At 34.4% G+C, this 18,780-nt stretch overlaps 1 protein-coding gene across 3 annotated transcripts in view; it reads right to left on the bottom strand.

The window, feature by feature from the left end:
• ERCC5 (ERCC excision repair 5, endonuclease) overlaps nucleotides 1-18,780 on the bottom strand; it is a 31,636-nt gene that overhangs the window by 7,888 nt on the left and 4,968 nt on the right. The window contains exons 4-15 of one of the 3 annotated variants that reach the window (XM_020972383.2): nucleotides 18,270-18,356; nucleotides 16,533-16,593; nucleotides 13,225-13,368; nucleotides 11,897-12,104; nucleotides 10,300-11,454; nucleotides 8,841-9,103; nucleotides 7,480-7,599; nucleotides 5,938-6,151; nucleotides 5,085-5,229; nucleotides 2,135-2,335; nucleotides 655-739; nucleotides 166-537 (exon numbers count right to left, since the gene is read on the bottom strand). In XM_020972383.2, the coding sequence (XP_020828042.1) occupies nucleotides 469-537; nucleotides 655-739; nucleotides 2,135-2,335; nucleotides 5,085-5,229; nucleotides 5,938-6,151; nucleotides 7,480-7,599; nucleotides 8,841-9,103; nucleotides 10,300-11,454; nucleotides 11,897-12,104; nucleotides 13,225-13,368; nucleotides 16,533-16,593; nucleotides 18,270-18,356 (2,752 nt within the window). In that variant the 3' untranslated portion in view covers nucleotides 166-468. Of the gene's footprint in view, nucleotides 1-165; nucleotides 538-654; nucleotides 740-2,134; nucleotides 2,336-5,084; nucleotides 5,230-5,937; nucleotides 6,152-7,479; nucleotides 7,600-8,840; nucleotides 9,104-10,299; nucleotides 11,455-11,896; nucleotides 12,105-13,224; nucleotides 13,369-16,532; nucleotides 16,594-18,269; nucleotides 18,357-18,780 lie in introns of those variants that run through there. The other 2 variants (XM_020972381.2, XM_020972382.2) reach the window with 2 other exon arrangements.

The raw sequence follows: 18,780 nt of genomic DNA, 5'->3' as shown, positions 1-18,780 counted from the left end.
AATCAGGGGAGTGAACCATATTATCATAAAGGTATGTATATATATCTATAGATATCTATATCTATATATCTATATCTATATCTATCTATATCTATATAGATCTATAGATATATATATCCAATGTATACTTTTATAATGCATTCATAATTTTTAACTGTATATAGTAGAGACCAGACCTGTGAATTCACTGATACATGGAAGTCCCAGGTGAGGAAACTCTCAATACATCAAAGCAGGTCTCTACCTTCTCTGCAACTTACAGTCTTACAGAGTTGCCTAAAGCATCCAGTGTCAAATTCAAATAGAAATGGATCCCTGCCAAACAACAAACTGACTTAGAAAAACCACAAATTAACATTATATATAGTTGTACTGTATTTTTATTCATTTTGTTATACATTCACCAATTACATTTTAATTTAGTTGGCCTGAGTTTTGACACTGAAAGATCACGTGACTTGTCCAAGATCACTTAGGATGTATCAGAAGCAGGAAAGTCTTCATGGCTCCAAGTCCAACTCTATCCACTATACCACACTGCCTCAAGTAGACAATGAAATAATGAAGAACAAAAATTAATTTAGTCCTTTAGGGCCAATTTGATCTTTCCACTCATAGTTATAAAGCAGTCAAACAATCCACTATAATCATTACCTGGTGTGTATTCAGCTGTTTTAGTACAGGTAACAAAGATTCATCTGTCTTTGTTCTGTTCCAGCCAAAATAACGCTGACAAAACATGCAGGTTGGTTAAGGTTTAAAATTTCTTTAAAAAAACTTTTTTACAACAAAGTGATCAAGAGGAGCCCCTACAATATCAAATCACAATTATATTTTAAAATTTTTTTAAAAATCACAATTATATTTTAAAGTGCATAGTTTATAAAACTACAATAAAGTCAAGAACTAAGTAAGTATGATACCAAAGAGAAGTATTTGGTATCATTTTCTACTTAACATCCTTTAAATAAAAACTATTTCAGAATACAAATTTTTCCACTAAAGAAAAGCAAAACAAAACAAATTTCTGCAAGGAATGAAGGACTCGTACCAATCTTTCTCTAGGGATTAACAATCAAGGTTTGATGACAAGTATCCTTTGCATTTGCAGTTCTCCCTTTGAGGAATGCTTCCTTTAACTCTGTCCAAGAAAGCTTTGCCAATACAAACAATATACTAGGGAGACAAATTGTAAGCGGGCATAGTTTTGGCTTTTGCAACTCTGATTAATAAAATGAATAATGATCACATTCTTTTTACAACTGATAATAAAAAGAATAATATAACTTCTCCTTATAACTGTTCACATCATCTTTCATTGGGTCAATAGCCATTAGCCCATATGCAAGGCTGACAATGACAACTCACTAAACATGGCATAAAATATCCTTGTTTAGTTATAAACATGTATGGTTATCCATAAATATTTTTTCAAGTCTTTGCTCTCTAAGTGACTCACTCAACAATAGGTACAGTACTAGTTATGTAGGGTAACCTCTAAGTATGAAATGCACACTAGGCAGGCTCAAAATCAGAGGTCCCTAGATTCAAATTCTAGCTCTGGTATTTACTCTCTGGGTATACTTGGGCAGGTCATTTTACTCTCTTTGCTTCAGTTTCTTCATGTATAAAAGAAGGAAGGGGTTAACCTGGATGTCATTCTGAGGATACTTTCAGTTCTAAATTAATGATTCTATGAATAACCTCAATGCCTAAGAATAAGAAATAAATAAGCCAGATGAGTCCAATATAGTCATCTGGTATAATTTTCTTCCTAAAATCATTAGTGTCTTGTAAACATATATGTCCCTAATAAATTTATCACTATTCCTTTTCCCAGGGAGGTACATTGGTAACAATATGAACAAAATTAACATTCTTTTCTAGTCTTTCACAATAAACCGTATTCAGTCTGAATAAGCATAATCACCTCTACAACTGCATTATCACTTCCAATTTTTAATAAAGGTACCTATTTTGTAGTAAGATTAGAATCTTAAGTAAAAATTCTAAGAAAAACCTGATTTAAGTTCACTTCTTATGGATTTGAAATTATCTAAAGTCACAAAAATAAAATCAAATAAAAATATGATTCATTGTTACTTTATTTACATGTTAAGCAGCAAAAGGATATTCTCTAATTTTTTCAAGATCTGGTTTTCCCCATAAGAATGTTCCTCTTGAGTCATCCACCACAGGTTTCAGGTAAGCTTCTGCAACAGCTGGGTTTGGGAAACCAGGAGAAAGCTGCAATTGTCGCAATTTCTTTTTCACCTTGGTGTCATGGGGATTGGGTCTTATTTTCTTAGTCTTTTGAGCTTCATTCCACCATTCTCTGAAGAATAAAGGAAACACTATCCATTAAACACTCAATAAATCACAGCATATTTATTTTTATCAGCATTTTAAAAAAATTTTTTCTTCAGTCCCAAACTCTCTCCCTCATTCCAGCCCTCCCCATCCTCTGAGAAGACAAAAAAATACAATTCCCATTACATGTACATATTTCCACATTTGTAATATATTTATTCTCTCCCCCATAACACTATGGGGAAAAAAAATCAAAAACAATGCATTTGTATACAGGTCTCATATTGCCATCTCAAATTTTATTTATCTTCTCTTTGGGTGGTGCTTAAAAAACATCTACATTTCACTCTCTGCAGCAAGGTGAGGACCTAAAATGTAAGACGCAACATTTGTCTAGTTCTTTTTTCCCCTATAACAAAAGTGCTTACCTCCCAAACTCAACACAAAACAAGCACTAAGCAGGAATTAAGATTTTTACTGACTCAAAGGAAAGCACAAAATATCTTTCAATCACTTTGTAAATTATCTCTCTCTGCCAATCTCTGCCTTCCTTAGAAACATGATAGTATATGTGACCTGATAACTTCATACACAAGTTTCCACTAATGTGCTCCGTGTTTAAGGGATGTTCAATCAGAAATAAGAAAATATGTATTTAAATTCACTAATGAAATTTAACCCATACCCACTTATAAATTTAACCATTAATAAAATGTATCCTATATTAGAGTAGGAATAACAAGGGAAGTAAAAAGGGAATTGAGGGGAAGCTGCATGGTACAGTAAAAAGAAGCCAGGCTTTGGGGTTTGAGGGCCTGGGCTTGAAGCCTGGCACAGCCACTTACTGCCTCTGTGGCCTTATGCAAATCATCTTACCCTTCAGGTCTCATTTTCTCATCAGTAAAATGATGGGGGTGGTGGTCTCAATGATTTCTAAAGTCCTGTCCAGCTCTACAGTATATGATCCTATTTTTTTTTTAATCTGGTAATTTATAAAGCTAAAGACTAAGCAAAGGTGACAGTGAGCAATTACTATTTTCCTTTACAAAAGGAAAACAGGAAATCAGACTCTCTTAAAGATAAGGTTATGATTCTAAAATATATCCATTTAGGTGAAATTGAAACTAAAGCTACAGATAAAAAATTAATATAGGTGTTAGATTTTAAAACAGAACCAAAAAAATTCAAAATTCTTGCTACATACAACCTGTTAGTAGTAAAAGTTCCTCAAGTAATTAGGTCAGAAAATTTGAAAAGTGATGTAGTAAGAGTCCAGCTACCCTCTCTTTCTAGTATATCTAGGCTTTAAACAGATGTCTCACCAGGAAAATGAGGGGGAATTTGAGGGTAAACCAATTAACTTCCTATTTAAGCAGAATGGAAAATAGTTTGTAGTCAATAACCACCCTGTCAAGATCATATTACATGACAATTAGTCAAAATCTAGGCTATTTATCTGGCAGATTAACAAATTCAGAAGAAAAATGGAAAATCAGAATCATGAATAGGACATAAAAATCTGAACATATCGGAAAACATCTTTAAAGTTCACTTAAGAACTTCTTAAAAGATGTTTACTTATTATGTAAAATGGGACACACTCATGGAATAACATAATAAGACATACTCATGAGACACTAAATCATATTAATCTATTATGTAGCCTATCTATAATGTTAAAATGTTAGAATTCTCAAAAAGGAAATATACAAAATAATAACAAACAACAACAATAATAATGGTTGACATTTATATTGTCCTTTAAGGCTTATAAAATGCTTTCCTCAAAAAAAACAGACAAAAGACATATAATTATCCCTATTTTATAGAATAAGAAGTTCTGAGAAATTGTGATCCACCTGTAATAGCTACACCTAAATCAGAAGTTAATTTTTAGCCTTTTGACTCTAAATCCAATGATCTTTACATCAGACCATATTGAAGAAAAATATTTCAGAGTGGTAATGGAAGTATGCCATAGATATTCAGTGGCAGACACACTAAAAGCAAAAACTATGTGGGACATAGAACCCTAGAATTTTAGGTCTAGATGAGATAATACAGATTATCTAACCCAACACTTATTTTATTTAAAAATGGAGAAACCTGAGGTCTATTGGTCAAAAATTCCAGGTTCAATTTTTATTTCTAATAATCCAAAAGGCTTCATGTTTTAAAGGTTAATTCAGTATAAGGGGAGAGTAGATATAAAATGATATTAGTCATAGATTTTTAAAATTAGGTAGACACACATGGCTACCTAGAAAAAATATTAAGAGTCACACACGTCCCTAATTCTGTATGCCACAGACAGCCTGATACTACTCTACAAACTAACTGCCTATCAGTCTAGGTGATGACAAATTACACCACTGGACACACTGACTCCCCCCAATGACATGCAGCAAAAGGAAGGAAAGACAGCCTGTATGGAGAGAGAAATTCTCTAAGGCACTACACACCAAAGGCTAATTTGTGCATTGTTATATTCCTCAGGATAAAAAATGTTCATCCACCGATATCTAGCCTCCTTCCCTCCCTCTCTCGAACACACACACACACACACACACACACACACACACACACACACACAGAATGACATAAACAATGCCTCTTTGGGACGTTAAATCCAAACCTCCTCTTTACACTATGCAACATGAGTTACACTGCATTCTCAAAGATTCCCCTCTCTCTTTTTAGTTAAAAATCATCAATAAAAAGGCCTGTACATGCCTTTTATCTAAAAAAGTAAAGCACAATATATAAGGACTCACGAAAATTTTAAGAGAGGCTCCAAGCCACGTCCAGGAAATTCATTGAGAATTTCCATGGCTGTTACACAGCCAACAGTTGGTATCCCTTCTGTGTAATCACTTCCAAGCAAATAGGCCAAATTAATCAGTTTGCTCCGGTCTAATCCTATAGGGTAAGAGACATCAATCAATTAACATTTATTAATCCCCCACCATGTGTCAGACACTGTGTGTAAGCAGTCATATTTCTTCAATCTATCAATATCAACTTATTTACCATGTTAAAAGCAAAGTTATTGATCAAATAAGCATTTTTAGATTATTTAAGAAAAGGCTAACTATAAATTCCTGGTATACCAGCTCCACAGGTAAAGTGTTCAGAGGTCTAACAGAATTAACATAATTAACCTGTTCCCCTGATTCTACCATCTCTGGCTTCTGCCTAGGTCTAACTGTGAGTCGTCTAAATGTGACCCCCATTTCCCACTATCTAACCAACCAATTACTGAAACTGAAACAATAACCTGAACATTCTCATTTTCCAATTTTTTCTTAAATCTAGTTCCAAACACTATGATCATAGGTGTATGAATATATGAAAGTTTATACATACAATGCCACCATTAACCCTAGGTCATCACATCAGTCCCCAGAAAGTAAAGTACATTTAAAGCCTAAAGACCTTTTTTTAGAAAGCAATCCCATGTACAACTCTTATCTCTAGGTACTGAAATATAAGTTCTTACAAAGATGAATAAAATAAGTCTCAGCTTTTGAACCTCCCCTTAGCAGTGCATTGCAAAGAGCAGATATTTAATAAATGTTTATTAGTATGAACAAACAAATACATAAATATAACCCTTCAAAGTCTTACCTAGTTGGTTGTAAAAGTCTACATACTGGTAATATTCTACAAACTTGTCTTTACTAAAGAAGTTTTTATACACATGCCGTGCTCCAAAAAGCCAGATATCACTATCATCAGTGATTGTTCCAGATGTCTGATCAGTCAAGTCCAAAATGGCACACTGAGCTTCTGCCTCCATAGGAGCCTCAATGTAAGGAATGCCAAATAATCGTAAAAGTTCCTATTGAGATTAAGAATGCAGTGGAGACTTATTAAAAAGCATACTAGCTTGCTTTAGGCTCAGAGTGAAATCCATATTTTAAGGGTTTATTTAATGCAATTTCCCAAACTGTTTCTCCTGAGAAACTCTGGAAATCTACAACAGTTAGTAAATCTACAACAGTTACCTCTAAACTTTTTTGACTGTACGCCTTGATCGGTAAAAAAAAAAAATTTGAGCATGCACCTGTAATATTTTACTTACAAATGATATACATTAACTAATAATAACTAAATAATAACCATGTTATAAAACCTGGTCAATTTTGTCTGCATAGCTGCTTCAGGTATTTGGACTGGGTTAGGTAATAATCTCCTTTAGGGGTCCAAGCCTAAGGCAGCCACATAGAAAGCCCCTGATAGGAGCAGGGAAAGTGATTAAGTATTGAAAAGGATATTGTAACTGTGTTGAGGACAAGCCCATGACTGACCATGCAGATGTCCCACTCTTCAACTGGCTGATCACATACCCCTTGGGATGAAGCTGTGATTACCTTGGGCTCATTCCATGGCCTCCACTTTAGACACTACTAATCTATACAATAACAACAAGGATTACGCAAGAAATTTTTACTGTTAGCAATAACTTTTTGTTTTTTAAAGGGAAATGTGAATATTTCAAAAATACATTTTATAAGAGAAATTTTCAAAATCCACTCAATTTCTTCTATTTCAATACATTTTTTAAGGGATTTTTATCCAGAAGATACATAGCAGGGCTAAAAAACCTTTACCTGCTACAGTGTTTTCCGTTGTGATTTAGGGTAATTTCATTCCCCAGAGGCCCCTGAACCTACATTTCTGGGTTGCACCAACATACTTAACCTTTAAAGTATCCTATAGTCAAATTTACTTGGTGCAATGCTGAAACCCAAACCATTTCTAATCAGCCCCAGACCACCAGAACATGCCATATCCCACTATCAACCAGGACACCAAGGCCTTGCCAGCACGGACACTGAACTATCTGTTTTGCCACTGCGCCAGAACCCTCAAGGTTGTCCCAGCTTTTCAATACCTGCTGAGGAATTTGAACAATCAAATCAATATTGCCATTGCTACTGAAAAGAGCATGACTCACCATGCCTGTAAATATGTAAATCAAAGATCCTTTCTCTAGCCACCCAAAGTAGAATCTAAGCTCTTTGAGGCCAGGGACTGTCTGATTTTGAAATTTTTATCCCCAGCACCTAGCACACTGAATGGCATGTAGCAGGTGCTAAATAAATGCTTATTGATTGAAGTAAAAATACCAGAAGTTAAAAGAAGCTTACAACAGAATAAACCTACCTGACTTTCCAAGAACATCTGGCCCGTTACAGTTGCAGCAATCCGTTCTTGTTGCTGTTTTTGAGCTTTCAGTGAATTCTGTTCAACTAAAAGATTGTTCTCCAGAGCTTCCAGTTCCTCCTGCATACGAATTATATTTTAACTAACTTAAATCTAATTCAATATAACTAGGTAGTACAGTGCATAGAGTGCTAGACTTGGAGTAAGGAAGGCAGAGTTTAAATCCAGCCTCAGACACTTAATAGATGACCTGAGGCTAGGCATTTAACCTCTTTCTGCCTGAGCTACATCTGCAAAATAGAGATAATAATAGCACTTACCTCCTAAGGTTGTTCTGAGGATAAAATAATATTTATAGTGTTTTCCACACCTTAGAGCACAATATAAATTATAATTATTGTAAAGTGCTTAGTATAGTGCCTGGCACATAATAAGTACTATATAAATGTTATAAATGTTATCTATTATTTAACTGAAATTATGTGAGAAATGATTCATCTGGACCCCTACTCTATTCCAATCAGTATTAATCAATTTGATATGATTCTATAAGGGCAGTGATTATAAGTTCTGTATATTAAGCCCCAGAACTGTGAGCTGCAGATTGCAAGTTCACTTGCTTAATTACAGGAAGCTAACTAGAGGCCCTCCACCTTTGTCATGGTGAACAAACCCAGAGTGGTGGAGGTGATTCAGTTACAAGGAAAATACTCCAACTTATTTTTGTGCCTCTAGACCTCTTTCTTGTCCAACATGAGCAAGTGACTATCTTATGACCACTTAATCAGTAGAGATGCCCCACGCTTCACCTAATCTGTGACACCACCCCCTACCCTGGGAGATATGTAATTTTTGGCCCTCAAGAGCAAAGTCTATCCACCAATGAGATTATGCATTTCACCATGCCTCCTGTGCATATTTGGGTATCAAACTCTATAAAAACAAGGTCCTGGAAGAAGAAGGCATCTCGGATTGTGAGGAAGATCTGAGCTCCACTTCATTAGAGGGGTCTATGGACCTTAGATAAACCATTGGCTCAGAGCTCTGCTTCAGTCTCTTTTCTTGTAGGTTGGACAATTTTAATCCCCACAATTACTAACATGTTTTTTCTCCTTATAAGAATTCCACTTGACTTTCAGAGAAAAATCAATATTTCTGGCATGTCTTCCTTAAATAAAGCACAAGGAAAAGCAGGGTCTATCAGTGACAGTCATTATATAAAAAGGAGACAATCAGCAAAAAGAAATGAAGAAACATGCAAATATGTTGCTGTACTGTTCCAATAAGTCCTTGAAAACCAAACAGTACTTACCTGAAAAGTTTTCTTTAACAGTAAGGTAAAATACAATTCAACTACTTACCAAATTAATATCTTGCCATTCATTGATCATTTCATCTGTTTCTTTTTCAATCTCTTCCTCTGGCTGCTTGGCTGATTCCACACTTTCCAGAGAGTCTCTTAAGAGGTTTTCAGTGGCCCCAACAGCATCTTTTCTCTCAGTGTCTGTAGCCTCCTCTTCAGTAACTGACTCTTCCCCATGCTCAATGAGAGGTCTGAATACTTCATGTAAGTCAGCCTGCAGTTCATCACTACTACTTTCATCGTCTACTTCAATGAAACTGCCTGTTCCAAAATGAGGGTCAGTTTTCTCAGCATTAATATTTGACAACTGAAACAATTCTAAGAACTACCTGCAAAAGCTTTCCCAAAAAGATTTTAAGAAACTGATGTATTTTGATTCATACAGCTGTTAATAATTTGTAATTCTTTTGAGAACTGTTTGTTCATAACCTTTAACCACTTACTCATTTGAAAATGGTTCTTGCTCCTCCCTACATGTCTTAAATGAGACCTTTATCAGAAATATCTGACATAATCCTTCTTCCTTTACTACTTGTATTGATTTTGTTCATATAAAAGCTTTTTAATTTCATGGAACCGAAATTACTTATTTTATCATTTCTGATCACTTCTATCCCTTGTTTGATTAAAAATTCACCCCTTTGGCACTACTTTCAAAGTTCTCATCTATTTGCTTTTTTACATAGTGACCATAAAAATTCAAATCACATATCCATTGGTAAAAGCAAGAATTACATTTCAATGGTAAAAGTTTAATGGGAAAGCATTAAATTTGACAAATGAATGCTAATTTTTCTCATAGTAATAGGAAAGACAATATCTGTTTGTCTTTTTTCAAATTGGAATCAAATATTTTAGGTAACCATTTAAAAATCAATTCATTTAATTCTCTCAAATACTAATTTTGCTACTATTTGGACAGAAAATTTTTAAATTAACCAGCATTTTTTTGAATTATATTCACAGAAATACAACTCAGCTCCAAGCCAATTTTCCAAAGTTCTATTATTCCTCTCCACACATTCCAAGTTGCCAAAATTGGCTTACAAGCTATTCCCCAAACTTAGCATTCCCTGTGCCATTGACATAAGCTACCCCTAGGCCTGGAACATACATCCTCCATGCCTCTACTTCTTGAAATAGATTCCTTCAAAGCCCAACTCAGGCACCATCCCTACACTAAGCTTTTTATGATCTCCTAAGTGTTTAGCACAGTGGCTGGCACATAGTCGATACTTAATAAATGCACATTGCCTACCAGCTGCCTGTTCTTTCTCTCAAATTACTTATCTCCATACATATATCCCCAGAGTCTAGTACATTGTTAATAAGTTTGTTGAACTGAATTAACATTATCAAAGGATGTGGACTTAATTATAATCAGATGTTTATTTCAACATGCTTTCATACTCCCTACTAAGAATTTAAAGGTTTAAAAAAAAAAAGACAGTACCTACCATCAGATTCACTCTCTTCTGAGTCCATTTCTGTTAATGCCACAGTCTCTGGTGTTGCTGAAATTAAATCCTGAGCTAAAGGTTCATTCTTTTCGCTATCTTGTAGAGTTTTCTGTGAATTCTCATGCTCACTCTGCTTATAGCTTGCTACAGTTTTTGCCATAGCAAGATGACTTCCTGCCATCGAAGGGGCATTTACTGATTGTAAGATGTTCACTTCTTGGAAAGAGTTAGTTTCAATTTCAGAACACTGATATTTTTTATCCTGTATTTCCTGATCAGTTGAAACAACCAAAGCACAGGAATCACACTTATTTGGGGATATGAAAATATCCTTTTCTAATTCAGGAATTATAGGGTTTTCTTTATCTTCAGATGCAAAAACTATACTTGTCAACTGAGTTGTCACTTTGGGATCTTTTCTATCCTCAACCCCAGATTCACCAATATCTATATTAACTGTGCTCTCTGAACGAGCTGTAAGAATTAGCTCTTTTTCATCCTTAAAAACAGATTTAACACTTGGCCTAAAGACTGCATTTGCTGAATGACTTAGTGATGTTGGTTCTTCTATAACAACAGATTCATCCTTTCCTAAAAGGACAGTATTTGATGAATGAGTTTCAGGTACAGATTTGCTGCATTCATCTTCTTGTGCAAATATCATATTTTCTGAATGAGATACTGTTGCAAATTGTATTCCTTTGCTTTCTCTAACTTTAAGGAACTCATCTTCCTCTTCTGACCTATTTATAAGAATCTCTTTAACTTCTGACACTCCATTCTGAGAGTTTTTCCTATCATTTTTCACATCATCATCATCATCAAGAACTCCTTGAATTGCTAATAGAGTTCTAGGTGTTACAGAGCCTTCATCTATTGCAGTAGAGGTATGTGCTTTTTTCATGCCAAACTGCTTTTCATTTTCATTCTCCAGCTCTTCTTCTGAGCTACTTTCTGTCATGGCGGCCTGGATAGCTAATAGAGTCCTTGGGGAAGGAGGAGCTGCTGGGTCAGCATAAGTGTCTTTCTCTGTCTTCAGCTCCTCAAATGATGGCAATGATTTTGCATCAAACGGAGGCAGGTTATACATTTTACTAGAAGAAGGAAGAACCGATTTAGTATCCATTTCTTCAGCTTTCTTAGCTTGACTACCTTTAAAAAAAAAAGTTAAAGATATTTTTAATATGTACTGTCACAATATGACAACACAATTTAATATAATGAATAAAAACAAGAGTTTATCAGAGTTAATTTCAGTATCTAAGTTCATGAAAACAGCAATTAACATATGAATTCCATATTCAATGACTTCAAAGGATACTGAAGTAAGAAAGTAGTAGCTGACTCTTAAGTATACTTTTTAATCTCAAATAGCCAGCCTGCTTAGTGCTCTTTCTGTATAATTTAAGTTACACATGTTTGCTGAATTGAACCTATTAACAGTTTTACCAACTGTGTGGTGAAGCACATAAGAATTAATTAAGTTCATCAATTATACTTTCCTGTACTACAATTTGCAGAATTCACAGATGAAAGACAGATTTTGTTGTTATGATTTCAGCTTGCCATCAAATTAAGGATTTATAACTGATACCTTTTATCAAGATGTAATGAGAAGTATCCTCAGAAATTACTTTCCTTGATTCCACCACCTTCATAAAACCCCCATCATTTTCATATTGCCTTTGGATCTCGCCTGAATGCTGTTGATTCATCTCTTTTTGTACATTTTCTATGTGTCGGTTCAAGTTGTTTTTTTTGAGCAAGCCCTTGAGTTGATACGCTGAAAAATCATTGGACTCCTTAAAGCAAAATAAATAACTTAAAAAGGGATAATATGACTGTATTTCCCCCAAATTCAACAACTGATTTCTTTTCATAGGTCACATTTTTCAATAGCATCAAATTAATGATGCTATCATTTCACAAATTATTAAAAATTAAATCTAGGATAAAAATAAGGAAGTAGAATAAAGACAGCCTGTGCCACACTACCCAGGTGACTTTGGACAAGTCCCAAACTCTCAGAGCCTTCGTTAACTCATCTGTGAAATGAAGGGATAGGACTAACGTACTTCAAATGATTCTAGCACTAAATCTATGATCCTATGACTCCATGAAAGACTATAAAATTTATTTTTAAAACATTAAAAATAGCAAGAATTGGACAAAAAAGAGAATACATGGATACACTTACAACCAATGAGGCTTCTGAAAATTTATCTTTAGTTTAGGCATAAAAATGGTTTTCCTTTAGAATCACAGAATTTCAGAGTTGGAAGGGATCTTTTTTTGGGGGGGAGGGCTGACAATGGGGTTAAGTGACTTGCCCAGGGTCACACAGCTAGTAAGTGTTATGTGTCTGAGGCCAGATTTGCAGTGTTCTATCCACTATGCCACCTAGCTGCCCCATTTTTTTTAAGGCAGTTGGAGCTAAGTGACTTGCCCAGGATCACACAGCTAGTAAGTGTCAAGTGTTTGGTCTGAGGCCAGATTTGAACTCAGGTCCTCCTGACTCCAGCACTGGTGCTCTATCCACTGTGCCAACTAGCTGCTCCTGGAAGAGATCTTAAGAACCATCTAGTCCAACTTGTACCTGAGCAATAAGAATCCCTCCTACAGCATGCTCAGCAAGTGATCATCTACCTATTATTTAAAGACTTCGGGTGAGGGGTAATTCTTGGCAGCCCATTCAACTTCAGGCAAAATCTATGTGTTTCCTTACACTGATCTGTTCTTTAAAAGATTTTTCTTTATGGAAGCGTAGATTCCACATGTAATGTTCCATAAATAATGCCAATTCATGTTTCTATGATTCTGAGCTGTAGTATTATAGATGGGAATTTTCAGATATAAGATATTTAGTTTCCTTTTAGGGTAATAGTAAAATTATTCAAAGAATGAATACACTTTGTATTTTACCTCAGGCATTGCTTCAAACAACGTTCTTCTTCGCTTAGTAAATTCCTTCATATCAGTCAGGATTTCATGCTTTATTTCTGGTGGTAGACAGCTGAAGTCTTCAGATTCAATGTCTATGGCATGAGGATTATGAAAGAACTCTTCCTATATGTATTAAATTATAATGCTGTGAAATTAAGTATCTATAAAGTGGTATCCATCCACAAGGTGATTTCTTTAACATTCAAAAGTAACTTAAAACTAAGTTAGAATGAAAACTTTGTTTTGCTTTCAAAATAGAATTGTACTGAAGGGGAAAGGGCATACATACAGTATGACAGATATGTATTTTTATTTATGTAGATAGATGCACATGCTATATATAAAATATATTCAGGGTACAACTTCACGGGAGTGATCCACGCCAACAGCTTCATCAGTGTAGGGAATTCTCAGCATAGGAATTTCCTCTACCAGTGGAGACCAGCCACTTATATATAAGTTACAGTCTGAAAGAGATGCCTGGGCCTCTAAGAAGTAACTCGCCCATGGTCATACAATAAAGAGTCAGACTGACAACCTGAACCCAGGTATTTAGGTCATGTTGCCTCTCGTGTGTATGTGTGTGCAAGCATGCACACAAATGTGCATACACATGAATGGGTATTTCCCTGGCACTATTAAACACAGCACTTTTGGTAAACATTCAATAAAAACAGCAAACATTCACTAAGGGTCTACTATGTACAAAGAAAAATCCTATGTGCAGGGAGAGACATGAAGTTTATATTTATAACAACAGTTTCCTAGAACAAGAAGAATAATTTATATAATAACAATATTATAAAGAAAAATAACTTTTTGAAAGACTTCATAACTCTGGTCAATGCAATAACCAACCATAATCCCAGAGCACCACTGAGGAAATAAGCTATCTCCTGAGGAAAAATGTGATGGACTCAGGATGCAAGATGAGATATACATTTTCACTGAATAACTGTTTTAAAATGTGCAGAAGACAACATAAGGAACCCACAGAAGAAAACCTGGACAAGCATTACAGTACTGAAAGTTACATGTTGAATTTAGCTTACTGTTAACGTTTTGAATAAAAAATAAAAAACATTTTAAAATTTACAATTTAAAGTTTACAATATGCCTTCCTAAATAGGACATGGTCCATGACCTCAAGGAGCTTATAATCTAGTAAGAAAGACAATTGCAGCCAACTATTTTAAAGAAATGCAAATATGTTATATTATATACAACTACTATGCCTCCTGGAAGTATTTATAATGATGATCATCAGCATTTTATTTTAATTTTGCCTTTACCTAACGCTCTCCAACAAACTAAAATTACTTTATTAAAAAAGATATTTCTTATCAATGCTTCTATGAAAAAGGTAAATTTGTGAGGTACATTTTTTCCTGCATTCTGATATAATGTTGAAAATGGCCACGGCTTTATCTAAATTAATACTCAAAAGCATAAAACACAATTCTAATAATTCTTAGAAACAAGCCGGGGCAGCTAGGTGGCGCAGTGGATAGAGGACAGGCCCTGGATTCAGAAGGACCTGAGTTCAAATCTGGCCTCAGACACATAACACTTACTAGCTGTGTGACTCTAGGCAAGTCACTTAACCCCACTGCCTAGCCAAAAAACAAACAAAAAAAACAAGCCTTTTATTTACTTTTTAAAATACTTCATTTTAACAACATATTCATTTCTGCACAATTTCATATATGTTCACATTCTGGTATGGAAAGCAAAAAAATAGCCCAGGAGAATTATATGAAAAGAAGTAAAAAATTCTTGAGATCAGAAAAAAAAAAATAAAGGATATCCCAATAGTTTCATCACTTCTAAAGAAGAGACAAGAGGTAGTATTATGAGGAAAATACTGACTCAGGGTAAAAGGGCAAGTTCAATTTTCAGTATGATCTTTGGAATTACACTATAAAGAAAGAAAAAAATCACAAAGTCAGGAAAAACTACCATTAATTGTGATATTCTTATATTTACTTACATATAAAAGATAAACTTGGATCCCTACAATCAAGAATTCTGGCTCGTGTAAGTATATGGAAGAATAGCACCTACCACAAATAACTAAAAAAGAATTTCAAACTGATTTTCTTTAGCATTTTCCAAATATTGGTTTATAAATTATTGTTAGGGATATAGAATTGGATCACATTTGATTTCAGTGATAAAACCTTCAAATAAAGAAACTCCTTCTACCAATGAAAGTTGGCACCATCTCTGAAACATACAATCTCAAAGAGCTGTTGAAAGTCCTGAAAGGTTAAGTTACTTGCCCAGGATCTCACAAAGTCAAGTGTGTGTCAGAGGCAGGAAATCAAGTCTTTCTGGTTCCAAGGCTGACTTCTCTGTCCATTAAGGCATATTATCATCAATGATAAATATAATTCATCTTAGTCAAATAAGAACATTTCATCTAGTAGAATTCTAATTAACATTTAAGCACTTCCTAGCTCTGGGAAACTAACCATAATGTTTTTATTCTTCTTCTTATTTTATAAGAAATATTTTAATGGAACTTTGATTCTACCAATGGGAACAGTCCTTCCAACAGGCAGATCAACCCAGTCAAAGCTGCTCCGGCTGTACAACTTTTCCCCATGTCCTCCAATAAATCCTCCAAAAGGTGCCTCTCCAGTGTGCTAGGGACTTGTCTCTAGATCTCAACACTGCATGGATACCAACAGAACATATGGACTATAAATCTGGTCATACATCTCTTAATTTTTAAAATCTTTTTTATAAGAGACACAAAAATATTATTACATCTATTTGTTGTAATGCACTTTCCCTACTAGTCAAGAGGCCCAGGCTTCTCGAAAACTATGCCAGGAAAGTACAAGCTCTCATAAGTCCTGCAAAGTTGGGAAAGGACTTAATAATGAACTCTGTGTTTATGGTCCAAGGAATAGATTAGCTGGCTCCCAAAAGATGATTTTTTTTCAGCCACAGAAGCTAAAGAAAATCACCTAAAGAAAACTAGGTGGTTATAACCTACATAAAATGAAAGGAATACCTACACTGATAAAATCAGAAATCCTTGAATCACTGACAAAAAAAGACAATTGTGCTACTAAAAAATGTTAATACTTCTGCTTAATAAACCTGAAAGATCTACTACAAATAATCCAGTCATTTCATATACTGTTCTAAACAGAACAGAGAAAGTATCAGTTTTCATTTTAAAAAGACATTTTTACAACAAATACATGCCATATATGTTGATTATTTTTCCATTCCAAGAAAGATATTTCTAGCTTTTGAAAGCTATTTTTGATTACCTGTAATGCTTGTTTCTGACTCATTCTTATTTGCCATTCCTTTTCATCTTCCTCTTCTGAGCTAAAATTTCAAACAAGGATTGAAGTTTTAGTACGTATGAAAATATTTTCTATAAACACACACTAAGCAACTGTAAAATCCAGTTAAGTACCTTTGAGCAATTATTTACTAATACTGTGCTACATGATGTGGACAATACAAAGTATACATGATTCATGCCCTCAAAGACTTGATAATCTATTTGGAAGAGATAGGATATGAAAAGTTAGAAATGTAAGAGCTAAGAAACAATGCAAAAAGCACACAGATGTCAAGACAGCATATTATGACTGAATGATAATATAAATGATAGATAATAAAGGAAGGATACGAAGATTTCATGGAGTCAAGTGGGGCTCAAGCTGGGCCTTGAAGACTGGGTAAGATTTGAAAAGGGGAAGGGGAAGGAGCATTCCAGGAACACAGAACCAAGGAACTAGGGCCAGAATGCACAAAATAAATATGGAAGGGTTAGTGAGACCACAAGTCTGGCTGAATTATTTTGTTCTTATTTACCGACGATGGCAGATAATTTTGGAAAAAAAGTGTGCAGACTGCAAAGGGCCATGAATATTTAGGGTAAAGAGTTTTAATTTTTTGGCAAATGGGGGGACATTTAAGGTTTTTGAGCAGCTGAGAGACAACATGAAAATAGTGACTAAAGAAAATTAATCTAACAGTGGATAGTTTCACAACAGAAAGAACCATTATTGAAAAACTCAAAGTATGAGGTGATGTGAGTCCAGATTTAATATGGTGGCAATGAGAAAGGACAGAAAGATATGAACTCAAGAGACATTGTGAAAGAATTGATATGGTTTGATGCTTATGGGAGAAAGAAGGAAGAGAGAAAAGGAGTCAAAATGATTTATAGGTTTTCAGATAATTCTAATATGATGACAGAAATAAGAACCTTAGCAGGGTGATAAGCTCTGAAATACTATAGAATAATTAAAATCCTTACATGCAAAATACCATATGATACTTGTTTTCTCAACACAAGATAACATAAAATAACTGGATTGGAGAGTTCCAGTTTTTGTTACAGAAGTTGCTGTACTGTAAAATCAAGTCTTTTCCACATACTGTACATTCACTACATTTTAATTATTTAGGTGGTTTAATCCTATTCCAAACAGGCATTTTGACAAATACCCATAGTCTGAAAATTTCCTAAAATTTGGAAACTTTGTTGAAAAATAAATTAAATCACAATTCAATCCTAATGAGGCTCAGATTACAAGGTAGTAATCCATTTTGTGGGAAGACTTCTTAATTGTGAGTATTGCCTTTGGAACATCAGTCATAAAAATTAAACATCTTCCAATCAAAGCTTAAGAAAAAATTTTAAATCATATTGCAAGCTCTGAATATATACACTTTGATTACCAAGGCAGAAATACCAAAGACTTCCATTATTAATTGTTTTTTGATATTTTTGCCTTGGTAATCAAAGTGTATATATTCACAACTTGCAATATGATTTTAAAAAATTAAAATAGAAATAGAAACATATATATAAATATAAATTTTTAAATAAAAAAATAGAAAATTTGCTAAATGAGTCACCCTGTAATATAGTTCTAAAAAGAGATGTTAATTCCCATCTGGCTTTGTCTATGTTACAGATTAAGGTTTAAACTTGTGATTGCAGCATTAGTTATAGGTATTATTTTTTTAAAGGAAAACAAGTTTACCTATTTTTCTCCTCCTCTTGTAATGAAGGCAAAACATATATGTCATCTTCTCTTTGAACTTGGGTAAGACTAGGAAGTGCTTCATCTCTTAAAGAAAATATTTAAACAGAGATATTAAAACCAAAACCTTGAATTCCAACCAAACAATAACTTTACTGTCACATCTCTTGATGACATAAAAAGCAACATATTTCTCCTATGAGTGACCTACTTTGCCTTCTGATAACTTATGAAACAGAAGTATACTTGCTCTTTGAAACTATATTCCAAGCTCTTTCCTCTTCTGCTATTGTTTCAGGGAACCAGGAAGAGAAAAATTATACAGAGTTAAGGATTATAGCACTCCTGCATTCCCATCTTTTTGTTTCTTTTTACTTATCTTTGTATTTCTGGCACTTAGCACAGTGTTGGGCACATCGTGAGTGTCTAATAAGTGCCTGTTTCCTTCCTTCCTCACATCTATCACCCTGAAAGGTCCAAGGTCGATAAAAATACGAAATTTTTCACATAA

Source organism: Phascolarctos cinereus, unplaced genomic scaffold, assembly GCF_003287225.1.
Source record: "Phascolarctos cinereus isolate Bilbo 61053 unplaced genomic scaffold, phaCin_HiC Scaffold_7;HRSCAF=346, whole genome shotgun sequence".
NCBI lineage: Eukaryota > Metazoa > Chordata > Mammalia > Diprotodontia > Phascolarctidae > Phascolarctos > Phascolarctos cinereus.
Note: the sequence above shows the minus strand (reverse complement) of the source record. Positions and strands in the feature narration are given on the sequence as shown.